Below are 27,120 nucleotides of genomic sequence, written 5' to 3'. Positions count from 1 at the left end.
TTGCTTCCAGGGTGTTTACATAAAAAGAGCATGAGTATTTCCTATCAGCCAAATTACTGCACGGGGGAGAAAAGTTAGAAAGGAAACAGCCCCCCTTGTAACGGTCTCAGGAGTTTGTGCTGTAGGTTGTGTATGGAAGAGCAGCCTGTCCCTTGGGAAACCAACCCTCCAATAAATGGAATGTTTCAATGCTTCTGGCGTACCTTTAAAGGGAACCTGAGTTTGGTCTGCAACTTTTCTATACTTACCTTTCTTTAGCTCTTTTACGGATTTGTCCCTGATGAAAATCCCGAAATTTTAAAGAGATCCCAGACATCAACTACTAAATTCTCAGCTTTGTCTTGAAATACAAGAAATCTTTTTTTTTTTTTTTTGGTCTAAAGAGGGTAATGATTACACTTACAGACTGGTATAATGAAAAAGCACCAATGCAGTTTATTTTAATGCTAATTCACGAGTCACTTCTTAATACTACAGCAGAAGTCAATTCACCAATACTTAATTTAGAAAGCACAATCAAGAAAGACTCCAATTTTTATTGGGACTACACAACTCAGCACAGTACTAGGCACCATGAATCTAGAACAAAAAACTAAAGTACGCATGATACAATTAGATCTTAAACTCGAGGGGATCCATGAACCTCTGAAAAGTGTGTACAAAAAAGCTGTGTAGTGTGAGCATACATTTTTCCGGGGAAAGGTTCCACGACTTGAATCAGCTTCTCAAGGGGCCCAAACAGTACACAGGAGAATTCTAATCTCCTCCATATTTCCAGTAACAGGAGCTGCAGACCTCAGGAAGTTCACTTTTGCACATCTCAGAGTCCGTTTTCGCAGAAAAAGGATGGAAAAGAGAACAAATGAAAGTAGCTCGCAAGGACTAGGCAGGGAAAAACTCCAGAGTGTTATTTATTTCATAAGTTTAGTAACATGTTTTGGGTTACGGAGGGAAATGGGGTTGTAAGTGCTAAGGGAAGCTGGAAGCAAGAAGACTCCTACGAGCTTTATCAAGTCCTCACAAACACCACACTTTAGTATGAATAAAGCAACAGCAAGAATTTAAAATGCAATGTAACGCAAGTCCAATTTTTCAGTATTGGCATATTAAGGACTTATTTTTATTTTTGAATTATCACAAACTTCAATCGGAATACTTTAAAAAATATTATTCTGCATGCATTTAACAAATCTGACAAAGGACAAGTACCCAGCTGACTTGCATTATACTATGAAGTTTTACCTGAACGGCCAATTAACACAGATTTAAAATCATTAAGTACAGGGAACAGTGAAAACCTCAATGCTGGCATCCTACCACTAGGCACACGTTCATGTAACACTACTAGCAATTACCCTGGAGCGCGGGCAGAATGCGGATGGAGGAAGCTCCCTACAAAGCAAGTTTAAGGGATTAAATGTCATCGACGTCATCGTCGCTACTGAGGACAAAGCTGCTGCCCGTGGACAGGGGCCCTTCGTCTTTCACATTCCCCACGCCCCTCACTGTCCCTCTCTCGTCGGAGTCGTCGAACAGCTTCTCACTGGAATCCTCGTCGTCAAACAGCTTCCCGTTGGAATCATCCTCTTCGAACATCTTTTCGTCCACGTCTTCATCTTCCTTTACCTCTGCTCCTTCCTCGTCTTCTTTGTCGTCTGAATCTTCAAACATCTTCTCGTCAGCGTCTTCGAGCCCCTTTTCATCTGCATAGTCTTCGTCCTCTTTTTCATCCGACTCGTCATCAAACACCTTTTCGTATGTCTCTTCTCCTTCTTCCTTGTCATCGGACTCTTCGTCAAACTCTCTCTCAGAGACTTCCTCCTCAAACACCCTTTCAGAGCTGCTATCTCCAAATTCCGATTTGTCAGAGTCATTGTCTTCGAACTCCCTATCGAGAATGTTTTCTTCGCCAAACTCCCTGTCGGAGCCTTCCTCATCAAAATCCTTCTCGAGGCCATTCTCTTCGAATTCTTTCTCGGAGCCATCGTCAAACTGCTTTTCAGAGAAGTCTTCTTCGGATTCCCTTTCCGAGTCGTCTTCATCAGACTCCTTTTGGGGGCTCTCCTCCTCTTCATACTCCTTGCTGGGGCCATCTTGATCAGATTCCTTTTCAAGGCCATTCTCTTCATAATCATTTTTGAGCCTCTTCTTTTTGGATTCCCGCTCGGGGCCATTCTCTTTAGACTCTGTTTTAGGACTACCCTCTTCAAACTCTTTTTCAGGACTGCCTTCTCCAGACTCTCTCTCAGGGTAGTCGTCTTCACGCTCTCTTTTGGGGCAGCCTTCCTCAGACTCCGTTTTGAGGCAGCCTCCTTCAGATTCCTTCTGGGGGCAGCCTTCTTCAGCCTCTTTCTCTGGGCCACTTTCTTTGGCATCTTTTTCAGAAGCATCTCCTTCAAATTCTCCCCCATCTTCGGTTTTCTCAAACTTCTTTTCATCAATAGGTTCTTCGAATGCCATTTCATTTGCAGCTTCTTGGGCATTCATTTTAGATGTGCTAGGGTGCTCTGAAAAATGCCTCACCCTAGAAGGCCCTGCCCTTTCTGAAGCACAGACGGAATTCAAACGCCGAAGGCCTCTATTGGCCTCGGGAGCATTGAGGAAAGCCTCCCATCCTCTCAGCCTTTCCTCCCTTTCTCTTGTGGTCTCTTCCACCTGTGGAGAAATGAGAATTGCCATTAAGATAAGTTTTAGGCACAAAGAAGTAACAATCTCTCTGCAAACTTCGGATACTGACACAAGTACCCTGACTTCATAAGGCATGTCTTCTAAGGAAATCAGAGCGTTTCCCTATCTTCGGTTTTCAAAACTTTACACCTCAATCCATTAGACTTGATCTTAAGATCATTTAAATAAATGCCAACTCCACAGTCCTACAGAAATATTTCATCAGTGAGAAAGTTAATAATTGAACTCTCCATACTTTACTTATCACTATTCTGAGCACGCCTCAAAATTTCAAGCTTAAAAACTGAAGAGACTAAAACGTTTTTCCTTCTATGCTCTGAAGGCAAAGTATTATTTAGAAGAAGTATTGTTACATTAAATAGATTAAACTGAACCTGAAACTTATCTTGAAGGACCACTAGATCAGTATTTGTTGGTAATGATACAATTTCTTTGCCCTCCACACAACTGCAGAATTTACCTGGTAATCTGTAGCTCCATCCCACGCCTGGGCCGTGATTTGACGGCCACCAAACCACCTTCCATCGAGAGTCTGAATACAATAATCAGCTTCCTCTGGATCCCTGAAGGATACAGAGGCCACACCATCTGGATGTCTCTAGAAAGGGAAGAAAAAGAAGGAAGGAATGAGAAAACTAAAAATAAAACACACACATTTGACAAAATAGGTACGCCGTAATGTTCTTTCTGATGATTTAAGCTTCAAGGGGTTATGTATGAAGCCATTCTTCTTTTTTACCCCAGCCAGTGACTCGAAGCTAGCTGCTTCTTTTTTCAAAGATTTTATTTATTTGAGAGACAGAGAGAGAGAGAGAGAGAAAGAGAGATAGCGAGAGCGCACGAGCAGGGGGAGGAGCAGAGGGAGAAGCAGACTCCCCGCTGAGCAGGGAGCCCGATGCAGGGCTTGATCCCAGGACCCTGCGATCATGATCCAAGCAGAAGGCAGTCGCTTAACCGACTGAGCCACCCGGGCGCCCCAAAGCTAGCTGCTTCTTTAGCTTAATCTTGTCTATCAAGAAGCAAGCACGATGTCCTTGGAAATGTTTCTGCTGACACCACCATCTAAAGAGAGGCAAGATGGTACAGTTGTTAATGAGTGTGGACTCTCAAGTCAAATAGCCCTGGGATTAAATTCTGGCTCTGCCACTTAACAGCTGACTCATCTTGAGCAAGGTGCTCACTCAATCTCTAAACTTCCAGCTGCCTCATCTGTAAAATGGGTATAATAGTACCCGCCTACCTCAAACAACCATGAGGATTAAATGAAGTAACACATAATGTAGCTCATATGCAATCAATAAATGGCGAGTCTTTTAATTATTATGTGTCGATCTTGGAAGTACAAAGAGTAAGAAGAGGAACATACAGAAAAACACCTTGTTTGATTGTTCTTCTCCAAATTTGGAGGAGAATAATTCACAAAGATGGGGAAATGTGGGCAAACGGAACCACAAGGTCTCACACGTCTTTCTCGTACTTCCTTTCATCTGATCATACACTCCAGAGTGATAATAAAGGGAAATCACCAAGGCATACCAAGTCCACCAAAGCCCTGACTTCCGAACCACGTTCATCTAATAATTGCTAACACATGACTACCACAAGATAGCAGACCTACCATACAAAAACATGAATCCAAAATTTGGGACATACCGCCATCTGGGAATAACTTATCAAATGGAATGAACAATTGCTTTATGGATCATTTGTCTAAGCCACAAACTTACATCAAAGAGAAGGAGCTTCCTAATTTGTCCAAACTTTGAACACTCTACTCGAAGGTCTTCTCTGATTTCATTCAGCACCAATGGATCATCCTGCAAACATACACACGATTAAAACAGATCTGCCCCCTTCTTTAAATACAAATCCTGAGAAATCAAATTTCTTGCTTTGGCAAACCAATGTATAGAAAAAGGTTTTACTTAAAAGTAGTTACTCTTGTCTGCAGTCTACAGAATTTTAGAAAGTCAAAACCAAATGACGTTAGATCACCAAGGCTGCAGCTGCTGCTACTGGGCGGCCCTGCCTTCAGCCGGAGGAAATGGCTAAGCATGGCGGGCAGCAGTGGGACTGTGCCGGAGCAGAGGGGAGGGGGGCAGGGAAGGAGGACTGGAAATCCCAAATAACAGCAGCTGTAAGAGCAGGAAAAGTCCTCTGGCACGTAAGAAGTCAGACACCGCTAATTCCTCTGTTCTACACGGGCATCATGACTGGACTGACCAGAGCCCTTTGCTTCGGGTTTTGCATAGATCCCTATTTACAGAAATGTTGTAATGGGGAGAGATATATCCCTTTCATCAACTAAGTGTTCTAAGATAGTTCTTTGTGCTTCCAAGATTCTATTTTAACTCACAGGGTAAACCTCCCTTATAAGGATTCCTGTCCATCTTGTCTCCTACCACACTGCAACAGAACCACACAAATAAAAGAGCTGCTAATAAGCACACAATAAAATACATTCTTGGGGCGCCCGGGTGGCTCAGGCAGTGAAGTGCCTGCCTTCGCTCAGGTCATGATCTCAGGGTCCTGGGATCAAGTCCCGCATCGGGCTCCCTGCTCAGCGGGGAGTCGGCTTCTCCTTCTCCCTCTGCACCCACCCCACCCTACCACCCTGGCCCCACTCGTGTGCTCTCTCTCTCAAATGAATACATAAATAAAATCTTTAAAAAATTCACTCTTAGCTGTTGCTTTCTTGCAACTATGAGTCTATTAAGAGCACTCAAGTGCTGCTGCTTCCTTGAGTTCGGGCAGACTCTCCACCCCGCAACAAAAGGATTTAAGATTACCTGTAGGAATCAACAACTCTTTCCCCAAGTCCCAGTGCACTGCAAGGGCTTGTAAAACGTGACATTATCAACTCGCATTTCAACTACATATAAACAAAACATCCTCCATATGAACTTCTACTGAAGTACACTTACGCTTTTTAGGAAACATTTAACTTCATCTTGCTCACGGGTTTATTGTCCTCACCAACTAAAGAAGGACTGCAAAGAACAAAAAAAAGTGCCTTTCCCCTCCTAAAGTTCTCTCAAAAAGCAAAAAATAAAGAGCCGGTAGGCAGTTACTGACATCAAATTTAAAATAAAAGAATATCCTATAAATCTGAGTCTTCTAAAAGGATAGCTGGTTGGCCCCCACTTTTAAAAATCTCATTTTGGAGAAGATGCTGTTTGTTTTATATAGATTTGTCAGCCCTGAGACGAACGGGAACCGGAGCATAAAAGGCACGTGGCGGCCTCGAGGGATGTGTGTGTGTGTGTGTGTGTGTGTGTGTGTGTGTGGTCGGCCCCTACCAGACTGTGCTTTCCAAAGGCAGGAATCTGGTTTGAATGTTTCGTCTGCCTCACAGAACCCAGCACAGGTGTTTCCACATGGTGAATAGTCAATAAAAAGCTTTTTCAGAGTTAGAAAAACAATTCTCAATACCTTAACTTTATTCACCAAGGGAACTCAGAATTACAGTAAAAACATACAAAATTGTTTCAAAATATTTAACAAATTTAAGTGTATTCCATTGTGTGTGTGCGTGGGGGGCATCACTCTATTTCTGTAGCAAAGTCTCAGTGCTTTTTTTTTTTTTACAAGGATATCAGATTTTAGCCAAAATCTCCCTACACTTCCGTTTTCATTTATACCAGCTTGAAAAACTAATATAGCCTCACTGTTGTATAGTAGCCTGAAGCTTAAAGATAACAATCCCCTCCTCTAGGAAAACTCTCTAACATAGCTAAGAATGGAAAATTTCTAAACACAACACTTGGCAAGCAATAGACTTAAGATGAAATCAGACAGATGCACTGAAACCTCCTGCTCAACACTCCTAATTTATTTTTCCGGGGTGGTGTTCTGTTTTCCCAGGAAGAAATAAACCCTATTTCTCATTCCTTTCCAATCTAAACCTACACTGGCCACGACTGTGGCCACTAACCACATGTGGCCACTGAGCACTTAAAATGTGGCTAGTGCCAATTGAGGTGTGTTCCAAGTGTGGCCCAAACACCGGATTTTGAAGATTTAGTACCAAATTGGGGGGGGGGGGAAGAAACAACAACATAACTCATTAATACTTTTGTATCACACGTTGAAATTAAACATATTTTGAATATACTGGGTTAAATTTCATTATTAAAATTAATTTCCCCTATTTTTTTCGTATTTAACTGTGGCTCCTGGAAACATTTAAACCACACGTGTGGCTCACATTTGGTTTCTGCTGGCCAGTGCTGGTGTACAGAACGAGAAACCTACATTTGCAACACTTTTGGTTCTTCATCTCCTAGTATTCAAATCGGCTAGGCATGCAGTTTTATTTATTTTTTAAAGTTTATTGATTTTTTTTAAATAGTAATCTCTATACCCCACATGGGGCTCGAACCCACAACCCTGAGATTAAGAGTCTGCCTGAGCCAGCCAGGCACCCCCAGGCATGCCTTTTTAAATAAGGCTTTGAATAAAATACTGAAAACCCTCTGAAGTTACATTAAAAATATTAGCCTTTGCATGGTTCACCCTGATACCAAAAGGTATTTTTAGGTATTTTGCTTCTCACACTGGTCAACTGTTTGGAGTAAAAATATATTCCACCTCCCCCCACCCCAATCTGGTTTCTTTCTGACACTGTGGGGAACCTGACAATTCAGTTTTTGTTTTTCCCTACAAAGCTCAGTGCTGATGACTATTCTTTAGATTCACATGGAATCTTGAGTCAAATCGAATGCTCCCCCAAAACGTCCAAGAGCACATTTTCCAGCAGCACACCTCAATGATGAGTTATACGGTGTCTACACCAGTGGTGTCCAACAGAAATTCCTGTGGTGACAAATGAGGATCTGGATTATCCAATACAAATGGCTGGGACGACTAAGGAATTCCATTTCTAGTTTTCTTTCATGTCAGTTAAATTTAAATAACCACACGTGGCTGGTGTCTACCCTACTGGACAGTCTACTGTGTTGGAAAGATTTATACTGACACACTTTGAAGTTCAGGCCCAGAGACCCGGGACAAAAACCAAGTTCTTTCTCACTCTCCCTCTCCCTCTGCCCTCCTCTCCCCACCGTCCCCCCACCGGCTCGCGTGCACACGTGCTCTCTCCCCCCTCAAGTAAATAAATAAATCTTTTAAAAAAACAAACACACAACAAGATCCCTCTGTCCGACAGGCTCGCGTGGAGCTGGCTGACCGCACAAGAGCGGCCAGGTAGGCGAACAAGGACAGCACCCGAGGGTTTCTCCGTCTGAGCTCTGAAGCCCATCCCTGCCCTCTCAGCTTCTGAAAAGAACACTTTCCTTCATTTGCAAAGATGCTCAAGACAAAACGTGTTATCCGCGGAGTGAAGCAAAGGGCTCTGCCTTGTAACAGGACTCTCATTCAATCATTCTGTCACTTTTTCTTCATATAAATATTGAGGGTCTGTAAAATAAATACACATTGAGGGTCTACTGTATGCCAGGCAGAATGCTAACCGCTGGGAACATAAGAGCAAACGAGACAGAGCCCTGGCTCTCACGGAGCTCACATTCTAGCAGAGGAGATCCGATTATTTCAGATAATCATAAATGTTACGAACAGTTTTTCAAACTGGTATAAATGAAAATGCAAGTCTAAGATGACTGGCTAAATAGGGTAACTTAGAGGCTCTTTAAATAACTCCAAAGTAAAGTTAACACTAAACCAGTAAGAGCGTTTGAGAAAAGAACAAAGAATTTACAAGCATGAACCTTTTATCCTTAAAACAATCCACTGGAGGGAATTTGTAGGGGTCAAAATAAAGTAAATGTGGCTTTCTGGAGGAAAGAACACTCGTTAAGCTCGGAAAAACGAAGCCTGCACAACGGGACCGCCAGATTCAAATTAGGTGGTCAATGAGCAAGGCAGGGGGCAAAACACAAACACACATATGTAATTACACAACAGACTTCTACTTACCGAGGTTCCAGATAATTTCAATTAAGTTTGCATTAATATTCCCGTTCGAGCATTACAAGTATGGAATGTGTGCATCAAGGACGTCAAGTCATAGACATTCATAGGTCACGTAATTTTGAAAAGCCAGTTATTTACGTGGGGATAAAATAAGATGAACTTTAAGAAATTGGGAGTTTGTACCGAGTAGACCAGATACCCTGATCCAATTATGTATTCCTTTCAAATCCCTACCTGGCAGGGAGAATGTTTCAAAAAGTGTTTCACGATTCCTCAGAATTCTACTCGGAAGAGATATCAAATGTTACAAATTGACCACATGTATCTCCCCAGTGACCTCAAAATTTGATACGCAGACCCCACAGGTGCGCCGTGAACCCCATCACATCACTATTGGCTGGGACCGGGCTCCACAGGGCACTCTGGGGTCCTCTCCAAAGAGGCTACAACGAAGCTGTTCTGTTTCAATGCACAGGACTAAGAGGGGGCTGCGGTTGCAACTAGATCTTTGCAAACCTGGAGTTGTACAGTATGAACATTTTTTTTTTCTTATGTAACTTGCTATCTTCATGGTTACTTGTTGCCTTTCTCTAACTCATATGTAGCTGCTGATCATTAATTTCAGAGCCCAGGCAGAGAATAAAGCCTTGCTCTTCCACAAATGCTGCCACAGGTCTATGGGAAAGACCAACGAGAAGAAGAGGCAGAAAGCAGTACAAGGCGCCGTGGCAGCAGTCTAGGCCTCGTCCGCCTCTTGCACCTCTCCCGCTCTTTGTCCTCTAGTCACTTTTACTTGCTGTTCTCAGAATTTTACATGGATAGTAAGTATTATACAGTCCCTCTGACAGCCACAAAGGCACTGTGTACGAGTCAGGTCTCGAAAAGCCACTGTCACCATTTAAAACGTCGGGAGCTGTATTTCATGAACCTGAGGTTTTTGTTTTTGTTTTGTTTTGTTTTTTTAAGGATCAGGTTTGTAGTACCAAAGTGAAGTTCTCATTTGCAAGTGTGAAATGACTCCCCACCAAAACCAGCCCGTCCTTGTGGAAATGCACTCAAAATCCACCAGCAGCGCCCAGAAATCGTTCAGTGATTATATTTGTAATGATTTCCTCAAGTAGCTGCCGTTTGCGGCCGCAGTGTGGGTGTGAAACAGTGTTCCCTGGGGAACAACTGGAAGAACCCTGGGCTAAACACGGGAAAATCCGAATGTTTCGACGGACTCTTTTACTTAGCTCTATTCTCCTACCTTGCCGGCTACGTGGATGTGTAGGATGTGACAGGAGAAACACAGGGCGAGGTAAGCTTTGGGTGCCCTTGAAAGAAAGCACATCAACGTTTCCATCAGCGGGACTATCACCTCCTACCTCAAAATCCATTGGGTGGAACATATTTTTGATGATGACAACTCGCTCGTGGCGCATTCGGGACGGGCCAGCTCGCCTCTCAGGTCTCCAGTCCAACTGCCTAATGCGACAAAGCAGGAACAAGAAACTGAATTTTGTTTCGTACTTGTGGGAGAGGAGAAAAGGAGTTGCTACAATCATCCTTTATTGAGTACTTAATGATACTAATTATCTGATGCCAAAACAGCTGTACGTGGTTTAGTCACAGTTCCCACCGGGAGACTTTCTGAAGTAGGAACACTAATGGGTGGGTGAAAGATGGACCCAGTGTCTGAAATCCCCAGGATGGATCTTTTTTTTCAGAACTGCGGTCTGGTTACAAACATTCCAATGAGGCTGCTGTAAAGTGCCGATTATTTAGTATTTATGACTATCTGGTATGTACGACTACACTTCGAAGGCAAAAAATAAGCTCAAGTTGTATTGGTTTTCAAGCATTTTATGATCACAAAGAACAAACTGCATTGAGATATGTAAAACCACTCTGCTATACAATCTTAAATTTTACTGATAGGTGTTTATATAAAATTGGTAGGTATCTAGTCTAACTTGTCCTATAAAAACTACAGGGCATCACAACTCTTTTATCACCACCGTGTCGTTGGTTCGAGCACAGTGTTAGAAAGGTTATAAGAACTCACGTTGATAAAAGAAAGTACTTAACGCTTTGGCTCCCGGTGTAGCTCATGTCAATTCACATCAAAAATGAACTGATGGCTCTGGTATACAAGCCTGAACTGTTTTAGTTAATCTGATGTTCAATTTCTTCCAAAGAGATGGCCCTCTCATCTCACTGAAGCCCATGCCATATTACGAATTAACACCCCAGAAAATAAAAACACTGCCTCTGCCAGATCCTACGGTACAGATTACTGAAGGTTTCTGATGATCTAATGAAATTCTTTGAAAATAATTTATACGTACATTTGATGGAACAAAATTAGGGGGATATACCAAAGACACACTCTAGGATACTTATGCGAAATCTTTCAAACAGGGGAAAAACAACACAAACTTCTGTTGCAGAGACAGCTTTTTCTTGTAGTCTTTGCACTTCCTCTTCTTCTTGGAGGCATCATATTCCCCCTTCAGCTGAAACTTTGCCACTTCAACATGTAATTTGTAGCCTCTAATTTCATCTTCATCCAAAAGTTTTAATGCGAGATCCACAGATTCCCTCTTTATATAAAGGTAAAATGAGATAGTCAGGAATTTACACGCTGCAATGGAACTTTGGGAGTTTTTTTTTTTTTTTTAGACGAACGATGACTATACATACAATAAAGATTTCATCATAACTACCTCCTTTGAGATAAAGAACTCTAGGCTGCCTTATCAGGAAACCTGCACTCTAGACACAGCTGTCCTCAACCAGCTTTGTGAACTTGGGCAAGTTATTCAATTTCTTCATCTGTAAAATGGGAAGAGAAATGCCTTCTTTGCAGGGCTCTTGACAAAATCAAATGAGAGAATGCACATAAAGGATAGAGACTGGCATACAGTAGGTGCTCAATAAATTACATTATTATTGGAATAGTAGTATTGCCTCTTGGAGTCTCAATTTCTCAATGAGGCAAATGGACTTGTGTGACTTCTAAGGTACATTCCAGTTTAAAATTCTAAAGTATTCCTACTTAAAAGACTAGATGACTCAAGGAACTGGGAATAGCATAGCCAGTCTTTAATTTTTTTGTTCACCAATTAAAATGTAGGTCTGTGACTTAGTGTGATGATTATCTGACGACTTGTACATTAAATACATTTGTGGGGGCGCCTGGGTGGCACAGTGGTTAAGCGTCTGCCTTCGGCTCAGGGCGTGATCCCGGCGTTATGAGATCGAGCCCCACATCAGGCTCCTCTGCTATGAGCCTGCTTCTTCCTCTCCCACTCCCCCTGCTTGTGTTCCCTCTTTCGCTGGCTGTCTCTATCTCTGTCGAATAAATAAATAAAATCTTTAAAAATAAATAAATAAATACATTTGTGGATTCTGGGTTCTACACAAAGAGGGCAGTTGTCAGCCCTATGCAGAGTCAAAGATCTGAGGACCTGAGGAAAACAAAAAATAACTGAACTTAGCTGCACAATCAAATATGCATCTTAAAACAACTATATATTTTTAGATTTTAGCTAGAGAGAGAGAGCAAGTGCACACGGGAGCTTGTGAGCATGAGTTGGGGGGGGGAGGAGGAGAAGAGGAGCAGAGGGGGATGCAGAGGGAGGATTCCACACGGAGCACAGAGCCCGATGCGGGGCTCCATCTCACAACCCTGAGATCATGACCTGATACGAAACCAAGGGTTGGATGCTTAACCGATTGAGCCACGCAGGTGCCCCTTAATTATATATATTTTTTGGAACTCCATTTACCGGTTGGTCCATCTTGCACAAGTTATCAAAACCCCATTTTTCTCTTTAAAAATTTAGGAAATCCAATCAAACTCCATAAGACGCTGTTCAAAGATTTTTAGTAATCCTTGAGGAACTTGTAAAACTCTCGAATCTCCTTGTATTTGAAAATTAGTAACTACCTATAATGGTCATACTCACAGATGGCCCGTTCACACTCAAGAACCAGATTCAAAACGTATCTTCCGAAGAGCTGTCAGCTTAACCCTACCCCTTTCTGATTTCACTGAAACACTGTACACTCGCAACACACCTGTGGTGTTGGTACTGTTGTTTAATCACTTTAATTTTACTTTATAATTATTTTCACCTTCCATGACATAGGTACACGTCATCGTTGTGCACATTTCTTCTGTATTCTGCAATAATGTATAAAACATGCTCCTAAGGTGAGAAACGTTCCAGAAATAGTGACTGCCTATGACACTGAGCTCTCCCTGTGCAATGGATGGTACCATGAATACATACAGTTCTGCAAATTTCTATTATTACCAATCGCTCTTCTCTCCCATTCAAAATACAGTTCAAAGCAGTCAGCGTAGCTATCATCTCCTTTATGGTCTAATTCAGGGCTCGGAAAACTTTTGTAAAGGGCCAGTTAGTAAATATTTCAGGCTTTGTGGGCCACATGGTGTGTGCTGCAAACACTCAGCTCTGCTGCTGAATCACAAAAGCAGCCAGAGACAAATGAGTAAATGAATGAATGAATGTGGCGGTGTTCGATAAAGCCTGATTTACAAAAACTGGCAGTGGGCTGGAGTTTGCCAAATCCCGGCCTAATTCATTCCAGTGGGTAAATAAAATGTTACCAGCTTTCTTTTCCTTGTGGATTTTTAAAAATATGTTCTGAGTCGATTACATGCATATACTCCTAAAGAGAGCTCTGCAGTGAGAATTCTTTGAAGACAAAAGCAGCACTTCAGTCACATAACTTACATAATACCTCGGACTGGTAACACATTTTTCTACAACAAGTAAATAACCTCATCGGAGCGATACACAGAGGCACAATCTGAAATTTCAGTTTTCTTCACATCCTGTTTTGAATAGTTCTCAGTCTTGGTTATCATCTATACAAAATTACAGCCCTGGTTCCTGAGTTAAAAATGGAAATACAAGAGGGGCGCCTGGGTGGCACAGCGGTTAAGCGTCTGCCTTCAGCTCAGGGCATGATCCCGGCGTTATGGGATCGAGCCCCACATCAGGCTCTTCCGCTATGAGCCTGCTTCTTCCTCTCCCACTCCCCCTGCTTGTGTTCCCTCTCTCGCTGGCTGTCTCTATCTCTGTCATATAAATAAATAAAATAAAAAAAAAAAATGGAAATACAAGAAACTTATCTGACCACATAACTAACCTTCAAATAACAGCAAAGACCATCTCCTTTAAGATTTCCTTGATTGTCTTTGTAAAGTTTGACCTTAAATTCTTCCGTTTGAGGATCTCTCATAATAATGCCAAACTTGGACATGAGCTGTATAAATTCATCCACTGTAATGTCTGGAGGCAAACCTGTAACATTAGGGAAGAAAATTATAAAGGCACGTACAGTAACAGAGAAGGTTAAACATTCTACCAATTAGAAATCTACAACTTAGATGAGCGCAAGTCTGATTTTCTAAATGTACGTAAAAAATCTCACACCTATAGAACTGAGGTCATTTCATGTTTTAATGTATTCAAATATACACTAAAATCATGTTTTGCTTAAGCCTTGTATCACTGTAGGGGCAAACTGCCCCAAGTTACCTAAAGCAGACAGAAAGGATGGCATACAAAGGTACATGCTTGTAATGTTTCTTTGTTTTGTAATAAACAAAAAAGTATCCCTTACAAATGTCAACAGCTGAACAAAAAAATGACACAATGATAAAAAACAGACTTTAGAGAAGCTGAAAAGTAAAAATCACTTCGTGAAAAATCTCAACATCAAACATTTTCTACTCTCCATTTGTTTAAAAGAGGTGGGGGGGGGTGCCTGGCTGGCTCGGTTGGTAGAGCATGACTCTGGATCTCAGGGCGGTGAGTTCAAGCCCCACGCTGGGTGTGGAGCCTACTTAAACAAAGAAATAAATAAAAATAAAAGAGTATACGTACCAGACACATAGACATTTGTATTTCTGTCTTCTTCAACATGAAACCATCCTAAAAATTAAAATAAACAAAAAACACACATGCAAGAAAAGGTGAGGGTCACATTATGAAATTTTGACAATGTAGCAGTTTCTTGAAACTTCTAGGACTCTTTTCTTATCCTTAGAACGAGAGAGACTAATTCAAATCACTGTCCAGTTTTCAAAGTACTCGTATCTTTGGACACTTAATTAGTTTCAGAGCCCTGTCTAAAAAAGGATGGCTAGTTATCTTGGTTCTTTATGATTCTGATACTACCTTAAAAAAAAAAAAAACAACCTCATCCTTACACTGACTTTAGGCCCTGCATGTATAAGTTGCTTCTGACTCCAATCTACTGTGTTAGATAGGGCCAAACTGAGGCAAAATTGCCTTGAGTTCCATTTAATTAACTCAAAAAATGTGAGAACATTATCTTACAAACAGAGCTTTTGATAACAGCTCTATTTTGCAAAGGAAGAAACTGAGGCACAGAATTGAAACAGCCTACCAATGCCCATAAATTGGTGCGAGAGCCAATATATGAACCCCAATAATAATTCAAAAAAACCCTTCATCTTATAGGATTCCTTCGAAACTACAGTAATTCTCCAAACAGTAACCATGTATACACATAGTAACATTTAAAATTTTTACATTCATGTTTTGCAAGCTAAATCCACTTGCCTGATTCGGCCTTTCTCTTTTCTCCCCTCTTTTTGGGGTCACTGGGTTCAGGGGTTTTTCTCTGCGGAGGCTCCTCTGCAGTCCTAGCACTGCCTTCTTGTACATTTGCAGTAGAGCTAGATGCCCCATCATTAGAAAAGCCGTAATTGGCCTGATATGTAGCAATGAAATCTTCAGTGATCTAAACAAAAAATTCAGCACACACACATAGAAATTCAAAAATGATTTCTCCCCATAAGAAGTTTACACTGTGTTAAATTTCAGCATATTTGGTTACACAACTGGACACAGAGGTGTTTCTTCAGATAAAGGTTGTAGTAAATAGTGCGAACGCGAGAACAGTCACCTACAGAAAATGTGCATAAAATAATAAAACAAAAGTAAGACATGAGTACTTGGGTTATCAACACAAAATTCTACTGGCATTAAGGGATGTTGGCATGTTTTCTAGTTGTTTCATTTATAAATCACTGCTTCTCTACAGTCTACTTGACTAAGGCTACAGGTACATACAACAAAGGAAGTACCAGGTAACAATAGAACAAAAACCAACAGTCAACTAATAATCTAACACCAGAACCAATTTTTCTTCTGCTCTACCGATACACAAAAGTATATACACGCTAAATATTTGAGTATCTGTATACAGAGAGCACGCAGAATGGAACTGATTTGGTATATAGAGACTAGGGCTAACAATTGTAAAACTAAATGCTTATTTTAACTCCATCAGTAATTAAATCACACTATCATTTAGTGTCAGAAGAAACTAAGAACAAATTCAACTCACATCTATATTCCCGGCTTTTACGGAAAAAAAGCACAGTTGCACAATGAAAGAAATGGAGTTCTTCCTTCATTCTGGTCAATGTTACGCACACACAGGAGTGGGGAAAATTTTAAACTTAAAGTTTCAAGAGGTATGGGCTTCCATAGCATAAAAAGATAAGAGTCGCAAATGAATCCATTATCAGACTATTGTTAAAAGTACTCAGAAACCAAATCTGCTCTGGAGCTGGCAAGACCAGGACAAGCAAAATAATAAATTTAACAATGTGGAGGGAATGGGGCATAGACACAAATACAAAATGGAAAATAAAAAAGTTGAAATAAATAATTTTAAGGGTAATTTGAATTGCACAATGGAGACACGCTTTATATTACCAGCTTGCAAGTCGATTAGTGTGCTTCAAGTATCTTTTTCCACCCACAGGAGACTTTGATTAACAGGGTACTTTTACCAAAAAGTTTACAGAACCAAGGTAACACCAGTTACACTGCTTTCAAGCTGGAATAAAATACTCAACAGTTTCTAAGCACTCTAAACAAAACTACACGGATCTTTTCCACCTATATTCCGTGCCTGTGGTTATACCGTTCAAACGCACATGCCTAGAGACAAAATTTGCTGGGAAAGAGAGGTGCAGACAAAGTTCAATCCGTAAAGAGACATAAACGGCTAGGTTTTTTCAAACCAAGGAGCTGCCTTTTGCGCAAAGTACATAAGCTAAACAAATATCAGAATTCCTAGGATAAGTGAGGTTGGCTATCTGAGATTAACAGCTACTAAATTTGCTCCTGGTGTTTTTCCTCTTTGCAATAAAAAGCAGTCACCAATGCAATGACCAACTGTGACCTTCACAGACAAAATTAATAAGGCATAGAAAAGACTTAAGAATTAAATTACATTTAAAACATCTCAGTAAAGATTTACGTTTCTCTACACATCGGTTCTGCAACAGAAACAACAAAAAGAAACGTCACCATCCATGGGGCTCTAACTCAGGACCTCAGCAAAGAAAACGGAAAAGGGGAGCCTCGCGAGGCTGGCCAGGCGGGCCCGCTCTGCAGTGGCGCCCGTGCCACTCTCCTACCTTGGGGAACCAAGCCTTCTTGTCCAGGTCCCACTCGTACGGGGTGTCAGCCGGCTGCTCCCCGAAAGAATCAGGTTCTCCACTGGGATCTTTCTCGGTGTCGCCGTCCTTGGCGTCGCCGTACAATTCTTGCATTCGCAACTGCTCATCAAACTCGTCGTTCCCATCCAAGTTGTTGCCGCTCATGTTGCCGACTTAGGCAAGGGACAGTGTCCGCGCGAGCGAAGAGGAGCGAAGAGGCCGAGAAGCAGCCGGAGGCTACAGAGAAAAGGAGATGAGCCGCACTCGGCAACGTCGGGAGATTGCTGGAAAACTGAGGCCCGCTCAGGCTGACGCAGTCGCCATTGTCGGCACGTCGCGACGTCGCGGGTCGCGCCGACACGCCTCCAGTGGCGTCAACAAGCGCCGACGCGGGCAGGCGGGCTGGCGGTGCTGGGCCCCATGGGCGGGGCGTCCGGGGGCGCGCTGCTCTCGTGCGCCGCTGTCACGCGCAGCTGCCCACCCGGGCCTCTTGGGCGGGGGACGCGGCGCCTGGGGACCTTGGGCTCCGCAGAGGCCGCGGCGGGCGGCAGCCGGGGACGTGGGAATGTTCCCACTCGGCGGGCGCCATCTTGGGGGAGTGGATGGGGCGGGCGGGACGGGTTTGTGTTCCTGAGAAGAAGATGGGCCTTCTTTCCCCGTGCCGCATGGGAAACACGACTTTCGCTTGTTTCTTTATGATTTTCCTAGAATCGGCGCCGGCTCTTGGTCATCTTCTTGGCCTAAGCTCCTAGCACAGGGTGTGGTGTCTAGTGCGTATTGAGTGAGTGAGTGAGTGAGTGAATGAATGAACGATGGGTGTGGACCAACCTTCTTTTCCCAACCTCAGGCCCCTCCTTTATCTCTCTGGTACCTTCTCAGGCTGGAGATAGAGTCTGGAAAGGTGGGGACGGGGGGGCAGTAGTTGCCTTCCTCTTGTACACCATGATTCATAGGTGTTCAAGCTCCAGACCCGAAACTTAAAACATCCAAGTATAAGCACCACCTTTACTGGCCCAGGAACTTCGGATCTTTTGTTTTTCTTTTTCGAAAAGCACAAAATATTTTTCCTCTACGCAGCCTTTTCCCAAATTACATATTTATGGTAGAAAATAAAGAGGTCTGTATTTTTTTTTTATCGGCAGATATTTATTGAGCAACCAAGTGCCAGGGACTGTGCTAGGTTCTGGCGAGCCAGCGTACAAGACAGGCACAGCTCAAGGGAGACACACTTGTTCATGTAGATGATTCTTATGAATACTTGTTGCGCCAAAAACAACCGTTTAGAAGTTTTTGTTAATTCTTTTTAAAATAACAATAATAAACCTATTATGTATAAAGGTAAAATTTTAAATTTAAACCAGACTTGAGGGTGGGGAAAAGCTTACCAGAAGAAATTAGTTGTGCTATTCCAGTGACCTTTTGCTTCTAAATATAGCAGTTGCGTATGGGCTCTAGAAAATCTTAACTCCCCAAATACCAGCTGTGAGAATATGGTTTCAACCTTAACAGCGATTTTTAAATACTAGCTTGGGTTTGGGTGGGTTTTTTTTTTTTTTCAATTGCGTTTTTCCCCCGTGAAGTTCTTCTTCTGTTGCGGATTTTTATAATATAGATAACATGAGTTTTATTAGGCTCGCTTATTTAAGCATTGCTAAGTATTTCTTCCTGGATCCCAAAATAGTGTACAGCTGTTTTCAGCAATGTGTTATTGGGCTCCCGTTTCATTCCTGGGTGAGTTCACAGCATAGGTGATAATATGCTACACAGCCCTACTACTGCACGTGACCCTCTGAATGCCTGCGTATCCACAGGCCTCTCTGAACAGGTGGCCAAAAAGGTTCCTGATGCCTGGGTCCCACGTGACCCAGCTGCCGTGGCCCACAGGCTGCCCCGAGGCCTGTGAGGTGACCTGATAGAGTAGCCCTGCATTCTAGACTGAATTGGGCTATACGAGCCAATAAACCACCATTCCCAGGGACAGGAGTGAGTATGGAATGGGCAAGGACATGGTCAGAGTGGCACAGAGGCAGGAAGGCCCATGTAAGGAAGGTAGAGAGCAGAACAGAGGCCTGCCGTGGAGAAGTTCCCCGGAGTGAGAGGAGAAGCTGAGGCAGTGATGGGGGGTAATAGTGGAGCAGTGGAGCTGGGAGCTAAGCACACATGTACCTACCATAGCATTCTGTTTGGCCATGAGACCTGACAGTTGTTTTAAAAGTGCTATTGTCTCTGTGAGGCCTGGTTCCTGTGGGTTCTTATTTCCCTGTGTACTCGTAGAATTAACTCCCTAGTAACTGAGGTAATCTGTAAGCATCTCTGTCTTTGTAACCTGTCTTTTTCAAGATTTTTTGCAGGTCACAGAAACACACAAAGCAACAAGCAAAAATTCCAGGATGGTAATGTAGGTGGGTCCCATGAGGGGCTGTGGGACCCAGGAAGCCGAACCAGTTCTTAGGACCCAGACAGCCAGCTTCTCTCTGAATATCTTCATCTTTCTCTCTTTGACCTCTTGTTAGGGGCGGTATGTGCTATACTCCTGGCCTATAGGCCATGGCCTTCTTGGTGGATAAAAATACATTACCGTGTAAAAGCAGAGACTCCTTGACCAGAGAAGTCTCCCACCTGGCTTAGGAACTCTGGAAAATTACTGAACTATACCAGACTTTTTTTTAATGGCCTATTCAAGCTCACTCGGTTCAGGAATTTGCCTGTCCCTGCTTCCTGTAATCTCGACACTTAGTAGAAACAAAAGTAACTCCTTTTGACAAAAAGATTGATGGATCCTTGACCTAAGATGGTTGAAACTGCAGAAACTCTTTAAACCTAGATTTGCTACTTTCAGTGGGTATGCCAGTGTTAAAATGTTTTCTTACACTTTCAACTTCAATGACAAAGACTTACCCATTGCACATTTTGTTTTTATCTAAGTATGTGACTTTGATTTCCTGCTTTGTAGCATATTATTAATGGTCCTTTATTCTAAGTCTTCGGTCAGGGCAGACCCTGAGCAAAATTGGGAAGTATACAGAATTTGTTTCTCCGGTACCAGCCTTTTTCCCATTTAGGACCCTCTCCAAAGAAACGAAGTCTTCCATAATCACATTTCTGGCACCACAATAGGCAGCGTGGAAGAAATTGTGGCTATTGGGGCCTACTTATAAGGTTAGCTCCAATTCGGATCATCTGTTAAAAAAAGAGAGAGAGAGAGAGAGACCACCCCCTCCAAAAAGAAACAAAACAAAGCCATGGATTTTAATCCCAATTCCCCATTCTGGATGCGGGGGCCTAATGCCCTGTAAAACCGTTTAGGGAATTATTTTATACCACATCCCCAAGTCACCTAGGGATTACTAAGAGTGAGGAAAATGAAAGTTCTTTCTAGTTTTATCAACTGCTAAACAGCTTTCTTGGCTTTTGTTATCTGGTACTTTTATCAGTTACTTCTAAAAGGCTGTGCTTAAGAGAGTAGAGATGTAGTTTTTACTTAGAGTGAGGAAATAGTAAAATCTCTGGGAGATTTTTCACTTGAAAATAACTTGGGGGCGCCTAGGTGGCTGGCTCTTGATTTCGGCTTAGGTCATGATCTCGGGGTCCTGAGATCAAGCCCTTCTTCTGGCTCCAAGCTCAGTGGGAGTCTGCTTGAGATTCTCTGCCCTTCCATCTGGCCCTCCCTCCCCCCCCCCCCCCCCGCTAGCATGTGCACACTTTCTCTCTGTAAAATAATTTTTTAAAAAAGAAAAGACCTTAAATTTTATTAAAATGGGTTCTCAGTTATATGTCAGAACTATTGTTTTTAGAATATAAAGTTACACAAAGTCATTTGAAACTTTATTTCATATTTATGTTTCCCACCACTTATTACAATGTCCAACCTAATACTAATACAATATTGGCACCCCCACTTTTGGTAGAAACAATTTTACAGAAATGTAAAGTTTAGTGTTAATATATGTTCCTTTTTGAGCCACATTATTAGCAAAAGTTCACTACTACACAAGCCAGTTAAGGAAAGCTCAAAACTACCAAAAGCACACTCCAAAATCAAGTTTTTGGGAGTACAAATTTAACTATAGTGCCAAACATATACTTCAATTTGTCCCAAGAAAACATTTTCTAAAACCACAAATCTAAATTTGACACATCTATTGACAACAGTTTGTTTGAAATCACAATTATTAAGCTTACAGCGTTAGCAAATAGGAGCAGAGGATAGAAAATCAGAACCTTCCGTCTGATTTCCAAGGGCAGAGATTAATTAGGGCACACTCTTACAGGACTTAGGCACCTTTCGGGTTTAAAGAAGTCAAGCAGGAAGATGATCTGCTAACAATTGCACACCCAGATGTTAGGGATCTCTTGTGGTATTTCTCCATTTTTTAGAAAGAGGGCACTGCTTACCAGAAAGAAATGGATTTCCTTAAAGGAAGAATTTCAGAGACTGGCAGGTTCAGACTTTTCAACTGGGGTCCTTCTCCAGGGCCTTCAAAATGACAGTAAAGTGGCCACTTAGTCTGCCCGTGAGTAAGGCGAGTTCTTCACAATATTTGTGAATGATTATCGCTCAATTATCAACGGTAGTCATAAGTAGAACTACATTAAGTGAGTAAGGGTTGACCCGGTAAGGCAAGCACCCTGCCCCAGATCCTTACTCAGTACTTTAGACTCGCTGACCCCAAAACAATTTCACTGTAATTGCAGAGCTTTACTCACCGTGGAATAGAGATTAATGGAAAAGAGCTGTCAGAAAATCCTGCGAAGGTTTATTTTTTAGGACTTAGTATCGTAAGAAAACTGCAGAGATATTTTATCTCTTTTTGATCCCCTTTTCATCTGCAAAGTATAATCTCTAGATTTACACCACATAATAAACACAAACACAGTTTTATGCACATCACAGGAGTGTAGGAGAAATTAGAAGCATAGATGTGATGGGAACAAATTAGATTTCCCAGCGCCATCTTGTTTATTTCACCTTCTCCCTTCTTCCACCTCCCATAGGACCCACTGACATACAGACGTGTCTTTCTACACCTAGTGGGGCTTCATGTGATTTAGAAAGCCCGAGAACATTAATGTTTGTATGTTGACAAGAAATCATGGTTTGTCTTTTACTTTATAAGGATCTTTCACTCCTAAGATTTCAGCACAATTCACAAACAACAAAAATCCTGACACCATACACCTACGCACAGCTCAGAGTCGGATATGCATGCTGGGAGGAAAAATACCATTTTTAATTGAAAAGCTAGACTCTGTCATCTTCCTTCTTCACTCTGCACCCAGTGAACAAGGTCACACTGATTTCAGACACCTGCGAGCTTCCAGGGCCTGGGACCCTTTCCATCACAGCCAGGTTGTTAAGAGGGGTATTGGCAGGAGGAGGGTCAGGCGTCTTGGCCTTGCAACACAATAACTGAGCTTTAAAATGCTGCTGGAAGGTTTTGCTCAGCCAATAAAGAGCAAAGGGGTTTACACAAGAATTGCTGGAAGCCAGAACCCGAGAGAAAATGGTGATGATAAAATGAATGGCAGACGGGTCCACGTAGGTTTGGTAGGTGAACGAGTGGTACAGGTACAAGAGGTGGTTCGGCAGCCAGCAGAGAGCGAACAGAGCCACGAGCACCAACACGGTTTTGGCAATTCTCTTCCGGGATTCAACCTAGGAGAAAAATGACCACAAAAACAATTATTTGGCTGGCAGGGAGTTTTTCGAAGCCGTTCTCTAGATTTACATAGAAATTTACAGCTAACAGGCTGGAGTCCCTTTGAGCATGCGTCTGCAAGAACTGCTTAGGAGGGGTGGGGGAGGCAGCCTGTGCCTATAGAATACAGCCAGTTAATTGGCATGGTAACCCTGGATCTTGGTCTCATTAGCTCTAATGCAGAGACTCCCAGCCCTGGTTCTGAGAGACTCTAGGATGCCTCCAATTATCTCCAGGAGTGTTGTGGAATCCTTGAAATTTTAATTTAATTAGAAATAGAGAGATGCGATACCAAACTGCTTTCACTGCCATCAGCAGAGGCTGACTAGGTTAGTGTATCCTTCCGGGGTTTATGGAAGTTGCCAAGTCAGTACCCAAAATGGTTTATAATCTATAGGAATTGTTCACATGGGCATTAAATATGCCATTTTGGCCTCATGAGCACCCCTCTGCTGAACTAAACTAAGGGACTGGTCAAGAGGTCAACGGAAGCATCTCCCCCGACTCCCCACTCCCCAAGAAATATAGATCTGTTGGTTTTTTTTTTAATCAAATGGAACAATGTTTTGGCAACATTCCTTTTTTTCTGTTCATATTTATGGAAGGAGGGCACACCTGGCTCTTGCAATGGTCTTAATCAAGCTTCTGTGAGCCAGTGTGTTCTCCTGCCACTGGCACTTACCTTATCCCTTGAGCCCACCGTTTGCTCATCTGTGTGTAAGTGGTTTGCATTGAATAATGTTAGGGTGTCTTGCCAGTTCTATCATCCCGTGTCTATCATTCTGTTACACTTTCTAAAACATAAGATGCTTCCCTTCATAGTCTCACCTTGAGTGCTGTTCCTCACTATTCCATGGGGTAAATAATTCTGGCTGCTCCCAAACTTCAGCTGTCCCCTTTCCAATAAGAGCAGCCCCACCACGCATTGAATTCTTACCGTGCTCCGGGAACTATGTCAAGCATTTCATATATATCACCCGGCCCCCATCTTCATTTTACAGATAAGGAAATAAGCTCAGAGACGTTAAGTAACTTGCCCAAGATTGCTCAGCTAGCACGTAGTAGAGCCAGAATGAAATCCTGGGTCTGACACACTCCAGAGCCCGTAACCAGAACAAAAATACTGTACTGCTATTGTATTTATTGCTCACAGGTGCACAAGTAGGAATTTCATGTCTAAATTCATGCACAAGTCCTGATTAATACGTACCTGCTTACGGGCATGGCTTTGTTCCTCCGTAGGGATGTTCAGGGTGCTTTTGTAAAGAGTTCTAGCAATCAGAGTATAATAGACAGAGATAATCGAGAGTGGGATAATATAGAATACTAAGAAGCACAGCAGAGAATGTATCTCTTGCATGAGCTTCTCAGAAACAGGATAAGAGGTACACGCTTCAAGTGTCATATTTTTGTTGGGATCTTGAAGAGTATATACATTTGAAAATATAGCCTCTGGCAGAGCAATGATCATAGACACGATCCAGACGCAGCCAGCTTTGGCACAGGTCTTCAGGATGGCATTGGAGGGCTGCCGCTCCAGTGGCTTTACAACTGCCTTGTATCTAGAAACACATAACCGTTGGCAAAGGTCAAAATAAACATCAAAACTATAGAATCTTAGGGTTAGAAGTGACCTTAGTGGTTATCCACTTCTGCCTCCTATCCACACGTATATAACCAAGTCGACATTAATCAACTGGAATCAGTTACAATTTCAAACAGATAATAGGTCCCAGTATTTGATATTTATGCTAATCATCCCTTTCTTATTCACTAGTAGGAAATATTTCAGATGTGCAGTTTTATAATTTTGTGTGTAGATCCTCTGTTTAAGACGAATACATTTTTTCAGCATGATTTTTTTGAATGATTGGGAGTCATTCATTACCTGTGTATTACCTTACATGTTCTGAAAGACTTCCTTTTTGTATAAGTGACTGGTTTTAAACCTAATTCTCCTTCCTTCATGAGTGAGCAGTCATCAGCCTTCCTAGAAAAGATATCCCTGAGTTTGTGCAGTGAAGAGAAGAGGGTTAATTTCTTCCCTGTTCATAAGTGCTACTTTGTTGCCCAAGCTGCTCTGTGGTAGATTTCGAGCAAGGCAAGGGTGAAACCGGACACCCTATGCCCGTGCAAAGGTGCCTCCTTATTCTGACAAATTCACCTTTAAATCTACAGCCTTTAAGTGAATCTGCCCTCAAATAGAATATAAAACCAGCCAAAGCAAAAATCCATAAAAGACACAGGGGAAGATTTTTCTCCTCTCAGATTCCAGAATTTGAAGAAGCTATTCCTACTGGTACCGCCAGGCATTGATTACTTACAGGCTTCTTGTGGGCTTTTTTAAGCGTCACTTTTAACACTTGGAGCCTCAATCGCCCCCCCCACCCTGCTTTCACAGTTATTCTACAATAAGAACACAGAAAAACGCAGTACTTATAGACTGAAAATATCCTAACAGAGCCTGAATACACGGACTGCCAGAGGTTCTCACACACTCTGTCCACAGACCTCTAAAAGTCAACTGGATTAATTTATTTCTCCAGGAACAAGACTGTCATTGAATGCCTATAGAGAAAACAAATAAAATTAAGTGTTGACATTACCCGGAGTTAACAGGCAGCCGAAAACCTCACCGTTTTTCTGCCACTGGTTAATTTGATGAATTTCCAATAAATTAAATGCATGCATCTTTTTACCATCCTTCCGGGAAACAGTAATATATATGTGGTCAATTTCACACCTGTGCTGATGTTCTAATGTTAACAATATTGCACCACTAGGCTGCACTCATGTATAAAGCATGAATTGTTTTTCTTTTACACCTGGAACGATTTGCCTTACTTACTTAATAAATAAACGGGGAGTGGGGGGGAGAAGAACACCGTTCAGTATTCTTTCAAGTAAACAATTACACTTCAAAGAGAATAAATTCTTTCTAAAGCATACAATTTCAGCCTTTCCTCCGATGCTAACACAGGAATTTTAACATTCTTACACCAACTTTTATTTTCAATGCATCCCCCCCCAATTTTCTCGTCTCACATCCAGGTTACAGACTGTAAGAAAAGCAGAATAGTAGCCCGTGAATGCTAAGTACAAGCTTTCCTTTCTATTTTTTTGCCTAATTTCACATCCTGGCAAATAAAACTGAGAAAAGAAACCCACCTGTCAGCGCTGAGAATTGTTAACGTGAACACTGATACACCAACAGAAGTGAGCCGGATGAAAGAAAGCACCTTACAGCCAATTCTCCCGAACAGCCATCCCTCTGCAAGATAGTGGGTTGCATCCACCGGCACACAAGTTAGCAGAAGTAGCAGGTCTCCAAAAGCAAGGCTGGTGATGAAAATATTTGGAACGGTTTGCATGGATTTGGTCTTGAAAAAGACTTTGATGAGAATAGCATTTCCGAGGATGCCCACCGAAATGATCACAGCATAAGTGATGTAGATGGCACACAAAGCTTCTATTCCTGGAGAGTTGTTTCGGGTCTGTCCTTTATTTGTGGTATCATTAGGAACGAGAGAGCTTGATGATTCTGTGTCATTTGTGATTGGAATTAAAGTCTCATTAGGTGACTGAGGCTGTCTTTGAGACATTTCTTCTGAAGACTCTGCCTGCAATATTTCTTCTGCTCAGTTTAAATGTAGTTGATTGTCACGTCTAGTGCCTACGTCTAGTAACGAGATGGTAGAACACGGCAGAATGGCAGGCAAATTCAAGACACCCAGATACTCGTTTCCTTCAGTTGTTCTGAGTCTCCCAGCATGCTTGGCTAAATGCTTACCAATCTGGCATTGAAGGGTGGGAGGTGGAGGAGTTTTATTGGCGTTTCCGTGCCAGAGGGAGGGGGGTTTGGGAAATGCTCTGCAGTTGCTTGTTCTTCCCTGTTGGGGAATCTTACAGATAACTAGTTATTATCAAATAACACTTACTGTGTATTAGAATCACCCTCTTTCCTTGTCTGACCATGAAAATCTATATAGGTCTTGTCTGGTTTTTCCCCAAACTCATTCATGTCTCTGCCATCAGAAGATGGTCTAATGCATTTGCTTTTACATGATAAACAAGTATGTACGTCCCCTGAAGCACAAACTCGGATCCACTTCTCTAGATTTAATATCAGAGAGGCGCTGAAGCAACAAATCATTCACACTTTGACAGGGCTGATGTCACTTCCAGGGAGGAATCATTCAGGTGACCCTAGGCTTATCACCTAGCCCCGACAGTAATTCCCCACTCTGTGCACGTTACTGGGGCCGTGCAGCAGGATAGCAAAGCAACGTTTAAGAGAGG

At 42.3% G+C, this 27,120-nt stretch overlaps 2 protein-coding genes across 3 annotated transcripts; both read right to left on the bottom strand.

The window, feature by feature from the left end:
* Positions 1-412: 412 nt before the first annotated feature.
* HTATSF1 (HIV-1 Tat specific factor 1) lies at positions 413-17,385 on the bottom strand. Of its 2 annotated transcripts, XM_002919918.4 has the most exons (9): positions 17,102-17,385; positions 15,228-15,408; positions 14,526-14,573; positions 13,786-13,940; positions 11,041-11,204; positions 9,987-10,086; positions 4,416-4,505; positions 3,149-3,286; positions 413-2,655 (listed from the first exon to the last, which is right to left on the bottom strand). In XM_002919918.4, the coding sequence occupies exons 1-9, from the start codon at positions 17,285-17,287 to the stop codon at positions 1,414-1,416; spliced, it is 2,304 nt and encodes a 767-aa protein (XP_002919964.1). In that variant the 5' UTR covers positions 17,288-17,385; the 3' UTR covers positions 413-1,413. The 2 variants fall into 2 exon arrangements, with proteins under 2 accessions (XP_002919964.1, XP_011224136.1); XM_011225834.3 differs by lacking the exon at positions 4,416-4,505.
* Positions 17,386-21,755: 4,370 nt separating this feature from the next.
* On the bottom strand, positions 21,756-26,441 carry BRS3 (bombesin receptor subtype 3). The gene is made up of 3 exons (XM_002919924.2): positions 25,990-26,441; positions 24,032-24,383; positions 21,756-22,778 (listed from the first exon to the last, which is right to left on the bottom strand). The coding sequence occupies exons 1-3, from the start codon at positions 26,421-26,423 to the stop codon at positions 22,365-22,367; spliced, it is 1,200 nt and encodes a 399-aa protein (XP_002919970.1). The 5' UTR covers positions 26,424-26,441; the 3' UTR covers positions 21,756-22,364.
* Positions 26,442-27,120: the final 679 nt, after the last annotated feature.

Source organism: Ailuropoda melanoleuca, chromosome X (assembly GCF_002007445.2).
Source record: "Ailuropoda melanoleuca isolate Jingjing chromosome X, ASM200744v2, whole genome shotgun sequence".
Taxonomy (NCBI): Eukaryota; Metazoa; Chordata; class Mammalia; order Carnivora; family Ursidae; genus Ailuropoda; species Ailuropoda melanoleuca.
Note: the sequence above shows the minus strand (reverse complement) of the source record. Positions and strands in the feature narration are given on the sequence as shown.